General features: G+C 39.2%; 2 protein-coding genes across 2 annotated transcripts; one reads left to right on the top strand and one right to left on the bottom strand.

The window, feature by feature from the left end:
• Positions 1-897: 897 nt before the first annotated feature.
• Positions 898-4,673, top strand: LOC124135697 (outer dense fiber protein 3-like). Its single transcript, XM_046501169.2, has 4 exons — positions 898-1,034; positions 1,628-1,738; positions 3,308-3,421; positions 3,544-4,673. Exons 1-4 carry the CDS (start codon positions 983-985, stop codon positions 4,023-4,025), a joined length of 759 nt encoding a protein of 252 aa, XP_046357125.1. The 5' UTR covers positions 898-982; the 3' UTR covers positions 4,026-4,673.
• Positions 4,674-7,762: 3,089 nt separating this feature from the next.
• Positions 7,763-12,021, bottom strand: LOC124135696 (cyclin-dependent kinases regulatory subunit). Its single transcript, XM_046501168.1, has 3 exons — positions 11,859-12,021; positions 10,481-10,608; positions 7,763-8,295 (listed from the first exon to the last, which is right to left on the bottom strand). Exons 1-3 carry the CDS (start codon positions 11,915-11,917, stop codon positions 8,252-8,254), a joined length of 231 nt encoding a protein of 76 aa, XP_046357124.1. The 5' UTR covers positions 11,918-12,021; the 3' UTR covers positions 7,763-8,251.
• Between the last annotated feature and the right edge of the window lie 14 nt (positions 12,022-12,035).

Here is a 12,035-nt window from a genome sequence, read left to right as displayed (position 1 = left end):
ATGACTTAGTTGATGATGTCACATGCACTACCATCATGATAGATGAATAAACCTGTGAACGTATCCAAAGGTCTTTGTGGTTATAAGATCATTATGGAGATAGCTCTCAATATGAGAACAACATGGAGACTATTTACTTCATGTAGACTACAATCACATGTTCAAGCACAAGCAGCTAGCAGATGGATATTAGGTGCAATACATATCTATTATTAGTAGTAGCAATATGCATTACTCAATACTGACATTACTCATTCTCCATAATTACAGCAATTATTTTACATAAAGACGCATATTCTTCTCGTTAATGCACACTAAGTTATTTCATAATCGAAATGTCAGATCTCTGTTGTTCAATATCATTATTTGTATTTATCTAAATGAAATACCATCTGAATGCATTTGCTTGAAGATTGAGATAAGAGACTGATATCGACCTACATATAGGCTAGAAGGCCTAAACAAAATACACACAAGTTGTGCATTCACAGGCAAACTATATGTTCTGACAACACTTCTCTTCGCTTGGACATACACAACTTAAACTATTTCAGCCATCCCACATCATTGCGTCAATGCTGCACATACAGATATGCCTACTGAACTGATTGACTTATTTATCAACACGCAAGATGCAGAATCACTCAACCATTTCCACCCAAAACATCACCGAAAGATGACAGACATAACGTGAATATTTCTAAAAGTCACTTGATTATAACGTTCGTTTAAAAGAAATCGTGTCTCTTTTGGGATGTGCATCTTCAAATGACTGTACAGAATAAACAGTAATTCACAATATGTTCTTAAAGTTTGTGTACCTCATAAAGCAGGAAGTCACTTGACCAAGGCTCCGTATTCACGTTCACCGCGCGAGATTGGGACGTGACGACAACCCGGAAGTGCTTGAATAGCAACGCGTCATTGTTGTTAGGGCACGCCCCCATTGAGAAGTCTTTCGTGGCGGGATATTTAATCAGACATGGATTCTGTTAAGAGCAAGAAGAATATCCCCATTGCTGCTAGACAGAGGGGTGAGTGAATTTAATACCTGTTTTATATACTTAGAACTTTAGCACTCGGTGTCATTATCAGTAAGTCCAGTTTATCGTGTCTCTACGGGGAGCAACAGCCTGCCCCTTAATCAATTGCTCACCTCTACTGAGGTGCCAACTTGCTACCTCCAGGCATCCGGCATACCACTTAATTTGTAGAAAACAACAACATATAAATGTACGGCTACCAGACATTAGAGAATAAATTAACAAAATAATCCAACTAAAGTCTAGATTGATTTGGCAAGCCCAGATTGACTCAGCTCTAGGCTGAAATTTAGCTTTGTTCTGAACTCATGTGGGTTTTATTTGGTAGTTTGTTTATAAAAAAAAATTAAATAAGATAATTTCATTTCTGGGAATAAATGTTGGTCTAAGCAACCAGTGGAAATACGAGTTCAGCTTTATCAAATCACATGAAGAAGACGTATCCTGCATATTATATTTTATGTCTTGTCGATTTCACTCAGGTTTCGTTATGTATGATTTTAGTCACGTCGTAAATATGGATATATTAATCGTGAATATCATATCGTTACTTAGGTGTTAATTACTATATCTATTTACTACAGGTCCCGGTCCTGGACGCTATGCCTTGCCTTCTACGTGTGGATTCAATGGTCATGACTTCACAAAGTATACCAGACCTGCCTACTCGTTTGGACGTCGTCTCGGGGACTTCTGTTAGTTGGCATAGTTACCGTTTAAATACTAAGTTAATGTTACTCGGTCCAGGATCAAACACATTTACATGTTAACATGTTCTACACGGAGCTACCGATCATGCCAAAATACGTAAACGATTGCATTTAATTGTAACTGACATTAAATATCAAATATGTGCTTTTGTGTCACGTATTTACTGACGATGCAGAAGACAACAGCTGTTTACTCGAACAGGGGATGTGCTTTTGCGGATAGGAAATCTAGAGTTTGTTATTATTGCAGGATTAGATTATCATTAGATCATTGCAGTTATTTTGGGTGTTACTAATCCATTTGGCCAATTGCACTTAATTCTGATGGTAGTCATTCATCTTCTTTTGAGAGTGTCGATATAAACAGGCGACTACTATTATGTTATTGGGGAGTTGGGCCATTTTATGTCTTATATATAGCTTGAGCAGCGGAAACATAGCAGAAGACGAGGGTTGATTCTTATCCCACTGCGAGTGTGGCATTTATCAATAGGTCCTACCTTTCATAACTTTGATGTCACTGTCTCTGTGATTGCTGTTCCTTGATATATATATTTGTGTTCAACTCGGCGCCTCTATAACTGAGTATGTGTATATTGGTTGATAGCATGAGCTTCGATGGACGCTGTCAGGGGTACAATGACGCATTCCATCAAATAACACGTTGAACACTCTATTCATATTTTGTGCGGGTCTTACCACAAAATAAGTGAAGTGAAATGGGGATTAACGTTGCGTTCAAGATTAGTTCATTTGTTTTGCGACGTGCATTCACGTGTCAATGTGTGGCTGCTTGTACTAGTCCGGACTTCTAGTGCTAGCCAACTGAGATACCAGACTCGAGTCGACAAGTCCTTTTTATCCCCTTAATGCCGAGGATTTTATGTAATTTGGACATATGGTTCTGAGCGACTGTTAAACAGTAGTCAGCCAAATTTTACCAATATGAACCCCTGCAGTGAAATTATACTCTCAGGTGAAGATCTGTAGCTGATAATACGTATTTCAATCCATACCTTTTGCGAACTCCCTGGTCCTTAGACCAGTGGATCCTAGCGGTGTTGAAGGATGCATATAATTTCTATGCTCACATTTCACCAAAAGTGAGTGAGTGAGTATATACTTCACATTTTAAAGAACATTATAGGAGCTTCATTAAGCGGATCATGTGTGCATGTGTAATAAGGGAAAATTGCGTGCAATAAGGTGTTTCATACAACGAAAACCTGTGCACGTGTCTTAGACCAGTGGATCCTAGCGGTGTTGAAGGATGCATATAATTTCTATGCTCACATTTCACCAAAAGTGAGTGAGTGAGTATATACTTCACATTTTAAAGAACATTATAGGAGCTTCATTAAGCGGATCATGTGTGCAGGTGTAATAAGGGAAAATTGCGTGCAATAAGGTGTTTCATACAACGAAAACCTGTGCACGTGAAGGTCATTATGTTGTTTAATTTTCTAAACTGAACTATACATCATATTATGTATCTGGGTGACTTTATAATAACCCACTGTTTGTCATAATTTTTTTTACGTGCTGTTTCTACAGCCACAAAGAAGGAATGCAGTCCTGGTCCGGCGTATTTCATCAACCCGAGCATAACAAGGTCGGGTAGAGACGGCACCCCTGCCTATTCCCTGCTTGCAAGGCAGACATATCTTGGTATGTATAACAACAATAATAACAATAATGTCGACGTGGGATATAAACTGAATTATATTGTATTGATGGCAAGATAACATAAATAAAACATCACTAAATAATAATGCTTTCTCACATTAAAGGCACGTTCAAGACTCCATCACCAAGAGCTTACATGCCGGAACGGGTTCACCCACAGGGGGAGAGAAATGCCCCTAAGCATTCCATCGGTGCCCGGACCCGCTACCGTAAACGTGATGGCAACCCAGCCCCGAACAAATACACCCTACCAAAGGTTCTGGGGGCATTCCAGCCGGACAAGCAATCATCTCCCGGCTACTCCATGACGGCACGGTCGATGATCGGCGGCTACGCGGACGACTTGGCCAAGGCCCCCGGACCTGGCAACTACAATGCCACCGTCCCCGACCTCTATAAGGACAGGTCCCCCCTGTACTCCTTGAGGAGACGCAGCTACATGCCCGGGGACAGTACGATGAAGCCAGGGCCTGGAGCTCACTGCCCGGAGAGAGTTGTTATAAACCGACCAAAGGCTGCTGTCCATTCCCTTGGAATCCGCCATTCCGAGTTCATCTGTCCCCTGTTTGTAGATATTTCAGAATAGCTCCTGCTTATCTTGTTTTGGTTTATGAAGGGATTTTAAACATTTTAACAAAATATTTGTATATTTTGATTGTATTAATTGTCATATTGTTATAAATGAACTTTTGGCATATATTTCGCGCTAATAGTTTTTGGATATTATAATGTTAATTTCTTTCACACCTTGGCAGACGTCTGTAACCAAGATTTTTATACATGATACATTTATTAAGAACGTATGTATATCTGTGTGTTGGTTATATTTTTCAGTAAGACCTGTAGAGGTTTTTTTTTCAAATGGGTAATTAAATTGGAAATATGTGGTAGAGGTAAACGTGTATATACTTCTTACTATGGTGTGTAATAGTGTGTATGTGTATCACACTACCATACGCCATATATATTTATTCTTCTTACGATAGTGTGTATGTGAATTCCATACCACCATACGCCCAAAGGGACAGGCCGTTATAGATACTTGGCATTCCTAAGTCTGTTTCCTGCATGTTACATACAGGCATTGTGTACCTAAAATTGTCATCACCAGGAAGTTACTGGCATGAATACAAGTTATTAACAATGTTGCCAAGAAAACGAGGTATGTAATCCTTTCATTAAAATTGCATTTTTTGCAAGGTGAGGCTAGGAAATAAATGGATGAAAAACGTAACGTATTGTTTGTTTATATTTGAACCCGAAATAAAAGTTGCACTGGGAAATGTGGGAATATAATTGAAAAAGTTTGAAATATACTGAAGGCAAAGGAAACGCAAGTTAGCCTTATTTTTCAAGTTTGAGAACAAACGACCAACGCTATGATGTCAAATCACATATTTTTAGAGAGGACTGTCAGTGAACTGAAGGCGATTGTTACACTGGCAATACAGGAGTTTACAAAGGAACACAGAACGTTAAAGAGAGATACCTTTCCTAGTAGAAATGACAAGTATCCTCAGTATCAAGTATGGCGGCCGTTGGTCTGGCACACAGGCCGTACAATGTCGCCTCTTCGAGTTAACAAGTGTCTGTGAGAATGACTGGGGACCTATGGTTGCAGCTGAAGGTTCCCCAAACCTTCACACTTCCACCACCCATCAGTTAGTCAGAATGACAGCAATCATGATGACGTTCATTAGTGGGAGGCCAGACTCGTCTGAAAAGAACTTGAAGCCACTGTGCACGTCGCCAACACAGATGTTGCCGGGCCTTTACTGTAAACGTTGCTGATGGTGTTGTGTCAGAATTGGTACCACAGGGCGACATCGTCGACAGTGGAGTTAGGCAGGATGGAGACATCATTGAATACTGTCAGCCGATACTGCCCCATTGGCCCCTGAACTAGAGCTGCTGTTCTTGTTGCTTGATTTCTGTTCCTGAGATGACAGAGTGAACCTTATACAGCGTTATTGTGCAGATATTATGTACTACTTAACATTTCCTAAGGACCAAAATAATCATCTTAAGTCAAATGTGTGGTCCTTACTAGAGTTGAGTGGTAATACTCTGGGTCGACCAGAACATTGTGTTAATGAACATGACACCCAGCAACATTCCAGGACACCAGGAGCATCGATGTACGCATTTGGTTTATGATGACATGTATCAACCAAGTCAGTGAGTTTGCTGAAGGCCAATTCTAACCCGGAATCTTCAGAGGACCAGCCTGATGCATCGATCAACAAGGGACAGAGTTAGCTGTAGACTTTGTGCAAGCGCAGGCAGCAGTCTAGGCATAGTTGTCTTCAACTGTAGACCTGGGTGCCATTGTACAGTTCAGTGCTGCGACTGTTGTATGTATGTTAAGGAATGGGAGTTATGATCACCTCAGCACTGCGATCCTTTCTACCACACACTCTAGTGTGAATACTGAACTAATGTTCCACATCCACCTTAATTTATAAAAGAGTGAAAAGGCACATGCTGTTACACAAAATTTATGGTCATGGGTTATTGTGGTTGTGTGTGCAGGTGTGGTAGGGACACCATCTTGCATGACATTAGTTCATCTGTCATTTCCCATTCAATTCAGACAAAATGGAATGTTTTAATAATACATATACAATTTTTAAAATGTTGGGTTTCTTTTGATCTTCAGTATATTTGTCAAATAACAGTATGATGAAAGCATTATTATTCCTTCTTGGTGTGACTGGTCCTGCCTCCATCATAGCTTGTGTGTGTGTGTGTGTGTGTGTGCGTGTGTGTGTGTGTGTGCGTGTGGTGTGCACGGACTGATGCCATATATAGTGCTAGCTTACTGAGATACCATGCCACAGTTTAACATGAATACCCCACTCAGACACAGTATACTGACTCCAAGCCGTCCAGTCCTTGTTTAAGCCCCTTAATGCTGATCGCCAGACAGGGTAACAAGTACCACCATTAAACGTCTTTTGGTACGACACGGCCGAGAATCAAATCCCAGACCTTCCGCTCTCCGGGCGGACATCCTACCACTAGACCATGGAGGCAATCCCAGATCACTTGGCTTGTTGGTAATCTTGGTGCTCAGATGTTGAGGATCGTTGCTCATGCTATCAGTGACAGGATTGCCTTGTCCAAAACTTGATTATTTATAGGCTGCACCAATATGAAGAATATGTCTGACACTCATTCTGGAACAGGACAATCATCTTAAGGATTCATGTACCAGCTGAGCATAAACCCCTAAAGCGAATTTTACAAACCACTGATTACATAATAAAAGTGAATCTAGGATCTGAACACAAAATCACACAGGTTAGGATTGTCTTTTAAACCATGGCTCCTTTGTCTTTGACCATGCATTAACACCACTTGGCAATGACAGAACTTTTCCCCTTATAATTTACCTTGATGATACAAGTTCATGAAAATCGTGTTGCAAGAAGGATTCAAACCCGCGAAGCTGCACGGAAGGTTAACATATGTAGTCTTATGCCATGGTGATGCAAGAAATTGTATGAAACGAACAACTTAATATTTACTTACATCAAGACTAATTGTTTATGCATTCTTGAACAGCAAAATGTCTAATGCAGTTTTATACAGTATGTTACTCTGCACTGCAGTATATGTACCTACTTGTGATTTGGTATTGTTTTCTTCAACGAAACAGATTAGAGCTGTTTGCTCATAACATGGGCATGTAATATTTAGGTGATTGATAAATGTAATTGAGTTGGTCTAAATGAATGGTATACTTGCCCTGGGACATGCATTTCATAACTTAACAAAAAATAAAATGCCAGAGCAAACAAAACATGGAACATTTCCCTATTTGCACATCCTCTTTGAAAGAACACACTAGCTTTTAATCCTTCCTACTTTTTTATGAAGATGATGTTAGCTTTCTCTGCTGGTCAAGAAACTGTCAGCACACACTAACGATAAGTTACGCGAAGCAAATAATGTTCTCTCAGTGCTCCAGATACCTTTTTCTATTTTAATTGGGTTATTACATTTTTCATTGGGTAACCAAAATAATCTATATATCACTCTACTGGGTTTTCCCCCAAACGAGCCAACATTTTGAGATTTAAAAATAAATAATGTTTAAGATGTATATAACGGTTTAAATTGTACACAAGTTAATTGAAAGCATTTGGGTTTTGAGTGTGTGTGAGTGTGAGTGTGAGTGTGAGAGAGAGAGAGAGAGAGAGAGAGAGAGAGAGAGAGAGAGAGAGAGCGCGCAAATACGCAGCTGTTCTGTCTCGTTATCACAATTCCTTCAGGTCAGAACCATTCACCCATCTAAGTAAATAATAAAAGAAATCCAAGTCAAGACAAGTCATTTATTCTGAGTTCTTATAGAAAAATAGAGTAAGTGTAAGAATGAGCGCAAGAGTTAGGAAAAGACATGACAGGTATCTACACAATAAACAAAGATCTCAGAAGGAATGACACATAATACACTCTAGTATGACTCTGAACACAATGTTCACTGCAACATGTATGCCATGAAAGACTGGGGAGACTGATACCTTGTAACCTGCTGTAGTCCACACATTATAGGGTAACACTTGAAACTGAACCGCATCTTAATGTCAATGCTCACTTCACAGTGGAGGTTATATGTATAACGTAATGTTCGGGACTTGGGATATAGCACTGCCCTGCTGCTCGAGCAAATGCAACAATTCTGCCTGTGGCGGAGGATCCACAGATGCTGGATGAAGGGGGACGGCATCTGATTGAGGGTAGATCGATCGCATGACGGTGAATTGAGTATGTACAAATGTAGGTGCTCAACGTGGAGATGAAGTGTGATCATGCAGCGGTGAGTTTCCGTCGGAACAGTAGTATGTGTGGCTCTGGAAGAGTAAGGGTTCAATGAGTGATGAAATAGCAAAGATAAAATCAGTGTAAAGATTCTATACATGACACATGATGCCCTCAGTCGATAGAGATTTCTCAGTGGATTACACACAATAGTAGATTTTAGCATAATGTTCAATAATGTGAGAATATATAAAGCCTTTTCTCTCTATATATATTGTTCCTGGTATCAGCAAAATACAAGTCACCATTGCAGAATCAAAAATAATCTTCCTGATGCAAAAGAGTAAACTGACCATAAAAACCCAGTTATAGTTCTTTATAGTTTTTACTAGGCTGTAATGTGAGTCATATTTTGGCTGACCTAACAAGTATGCATCCAACATCCAGTTCATAAAGATAGCAACTGCTGTGCAGATTTGGGGTAATTGCAGGATTTGCAAAGCATGTGTACCATCAGCGTAGACATTTTTCAATCTTTACATGTTTTAATCAACATGGTCAAGTACTTAATGCACTTAGCCAGGTAAGACCTGTTTTAATACAATAAAGATGTTGATAATTGATCAGATTGTCTTGACAGGGTGCCGTCATCTTGTTTGAAGCAAATGCAAGTGATGGGAGGTGGAATGGGGACATAAAAGGGATGTAACTCGTAAAAAGCCAGTGGTGGCGCTATGATCGAGCCATGGAATTCCTAGTAGCTCACATGGATATGTAAACAGTCTAAAACGTTGACATTCACATAAAACATGTTATATTTTGTGCCATTGGAAACAAAAGTATATACAAATATAAAGTTAGAAACAAGTCTTATGCTTATAAATCTTCCATGGAGCATAACGTTTTTCTAATGCTATACATTTTTTCAAATTGTTTACAAAAGAACACAGAAAAATCTTTATGATCTGAACAAAATGTCACAAGAACCATACATAACAAAGTCAAGCTTTCTCAGTCTGGAAATTTTAGGGATGTTAACAGAGAAAAACCTGGTGATTGGTGGCCATAATGAAATCAGACTCAAACCTCTTGAATTTTTTTCAGATGTCATCAGTGGTGGGAATAACCATGTGAAGTTTCAACTCCATTGGTTCCATGGAAATGCATCTTGAGAGAATATAAGATAATTTCAAAGTGTAAAGGCCCAAATTAGAAATATCGCTGAAAAAATGGAATGTGTTGACTGTTGAGCCCCACTACTAACTTTCAATCTTTCAGTATGGTCAAGTGCAGCGTTAAACAACAAACCAACCAACCAACCAACCAACCAACCAATCAGGGTTAGAAACTAACAGTTTTTGTCCACTAGTCCTTACAATGATAAGATATAGCAAAACCCTTAAAATGGGCCAAATTCTACTAGTCCTTAGGATACCTCTACTATTGGGCAGTTTGGTAAGGACTACAGGACTAGTGCCAAATTCTAATGCTGAAGTTTTCGCTGCTGCTAAACAAAGATCTGAGGACATCCCATTATGGGTCACTTCAGAACGACCTTTCGTGAACTTTGACCGACCACTGAAATGAATAACAAGAACTCGACATCAGCCAACTGGTAAGCAGCTTTCTCTTTATGCAACTTTATGGACCTCGTTTCAACCTGGCGACTTCCCTTTCAGACTACACTTGAAAAATATGTTGACGCAGTTCTCGATTAAGATTTTGATAACTGAACAAACGAACATACCGGAATGTCTAATATATGGTTGAGATTGCATAGCAGTGCTTCCCACATATACTGTGCAACACCTCCTCCGTTCAAATGTTTATCCCATTGAAGCAAGAGATAGACGATAATTTTGATGGAATCAGACGTATGGGCCATAACTGTCGTTCGGAATACACTGTGTTAATGTTTTCGAGGTTGCATGATTAGAAAACACATTCTGACTGTCACTTTCATGATCTGGTAAGCGATGCTTTGATTGGTCGGATGAAAGGTCGTTCTGACGTGACCGCAGTAATGGGATGTCCTCAGATCTTTGTTTAGCAATGAAAACTAAGATCTGAGTTTTATGAGATTGTTTTCTTTTCTGCCAAACTATTGTACAAGACAATAACCAGCATATACAATAACCAAATATACAATGGATCTTGACCATGTTGACACATCAATACTTCATGCCAATACTCTAAACTTACAAAGTTAATTACCTTGGGACACAACCCGCAATTCCCCACTGCTAATTCTTCAAATCTTACAGGACTATAGCTTACCAGGTTCATGTCTCATGTAGTGTATCCAGCCATGGCTCTGCTGGACACCAATACTTCTCCACTCTGGTTCAGACATCAAGTGAGTCTTTGGCACAAGTTTGGCAATTTCTTTGGGAAGCATTACATGTCTGTAACAAAAATTCATATTGCTGCTGAGTAAAGTGGGAATAATACACGTTTTAAGTTTTTAGATTAAATGTAGTTTTCATTATTATGCACAAGAATGTTTGTTGTTTAACGCCGCATTTTTCTGCATTGGGGATCAACTCACTAGACACTTCTCGTTCAAACATAACGTTGTCCAATTTACCACGTCATTAAGTTGCAATGCATGTTCGAATCTCGAGAAATGACATGATAGAACAATGTGTTATAGTGAAATAAACCACTTTCGTTCAAGTAAAAACTCAATATTTTATAAAAGTCCCACAAGACTAGTCTTGGACAAACGGTCTTGTGGCTGTACATGTGTCTTTCCCCGAGTGCTGTCTCGCTTACAACTGAGACGTGTATTGCTGTTGGGAGCTTATGCATCATGTGATAAATGGGAAAGACTATGAACAGAAGAAAATTAAAAGTTGCCTGAAACAGCATTTTAAGCAGAATTATTATTAAAATGTCAACTTATGAGTACCCCAAATCTGAAATCCAAAGGAATATAAATAGACTAGAGTGAATACTGTCAGCTGATGAAAACATACAAATGGGTAATTTACTCAATGGTTATTTGGATCCCTGAGCCTGGTAATAATTCACCTTTTTCATAGAAACGATGCCAACATTGCCAATTGTTACTGGAAAGAGTATGCAGTGCATCAGCACTTGTCTGTACTATGCAGCCTTACCAAGTGCTTGTCCCATATGCTTATATGGTAAGAAATGGGAAAGATTTGTGCCAGTAACCCCATCTTCGCCATTTGCATGGGCTAAATTTGCAAACTAACCAGATGTTATGAATTTTATAAAATTCGAGGCAGGGTGGTAGAAGTTATAGATGGGACCATGCCATAATAAATGATACGATTAAGATATACGTTCTAACAAAAAATAATTCCCAAATATCCAGTGATCAGTGATACGTCTTATTTAGCTAAAACGTTTATGATATGTCACATGTCACGTGTGAATGCAACACCTCGCATCCGTTTGAGATAACTTTGCTTTTATGAATACAGATTACACTGATTTGACCCCTCTAGTACTGGCAATATATTGTTTACCTGGTGAGACCTATTTCATTTATTATGGTTTATTATGATTATTCGTTCATCGAGTATCCTGTATTTAAAAACCGTCGCAGTTTTCAAACAAGTTGCAACAAGTGCTTGTTATGAGCGGTATTGTTCAAACAGGTTGATGTAAATTATTACATGCTCACCTGTACTCGAAGTCCTCATCCGTATATTTGTCGGAATAATATATCTGTTTGGCAGACATTTTCGGTTTCGCGGTTGTTCGAAACTTTCCAAATACCGCCTCGCTGTGCCTCTCTTAGCAAGTTTAGTGACCGAATGAAGGCATCTGACAGGTTTTCAAACACGGTCCCTGCATTTGA

The sequence above is a fragment of the Haliotis rufescens genome, unplaced genomic scaffold (genome assembly GCF_023055435.1).
Source record: "Haliotis rufescens isolate VD_foot unplaced genomic scaffold, xgHalRufe1.0.p SCAF_1, whole genome shotgun sequence".
NCBI classification, from domain to species: domain Eukaryota; kingdom Metazoa; phylum Mollusca; class Gastropoda; order Lepetellida; family Haliotidae; genus Haliotis; species Haliotis rufescens.
This window is presented reverse-complemented; position numbering and strand designations above follow the sequence as displayed.

Coding starts and splice junctions, on each gene's coding strand:
- LOC124135697 (XM_046501169.2), top strand. CDS start 983: ATGGATTCTGTTAAGAGCAAGAAGAATATCCCCATTGCTGCTAGACAG. Junction 1,035..1,627: donor CATTGCTGCTAGACAGAGGG/GTGAGTGAATTT, acceptor TATTTACTACAG/GTCCCGGTCCTGGACGCTAT. Junction 3,422..3,543: donor TGCAAGGCAGACATATCTTG/GTATGTATAACA, acceptor CTCACATTAAAG/GCACGTTCAAGACTCCATCA.
- LOC124135696 (XM_046501168.1), bottom strand. CDS start 11,917: ATGTCTGCCAAACAGATATATTATTCCGACAAATATACGGATGAGGAC. Junction 10,609..11,858: donor GATGAGGACTTCGAGTACAG/GTGAGCATGTAA, acceptor TTTTTGTTACAG/ACATGTAATGCTTCCCAAAG. Junction 8,296..10,480: donor CTACATGAGACATGAACCTG/GTAAGCTATAGT, acceptor TTACTCTTCCAG/AGCCACACATACTACTGTTC.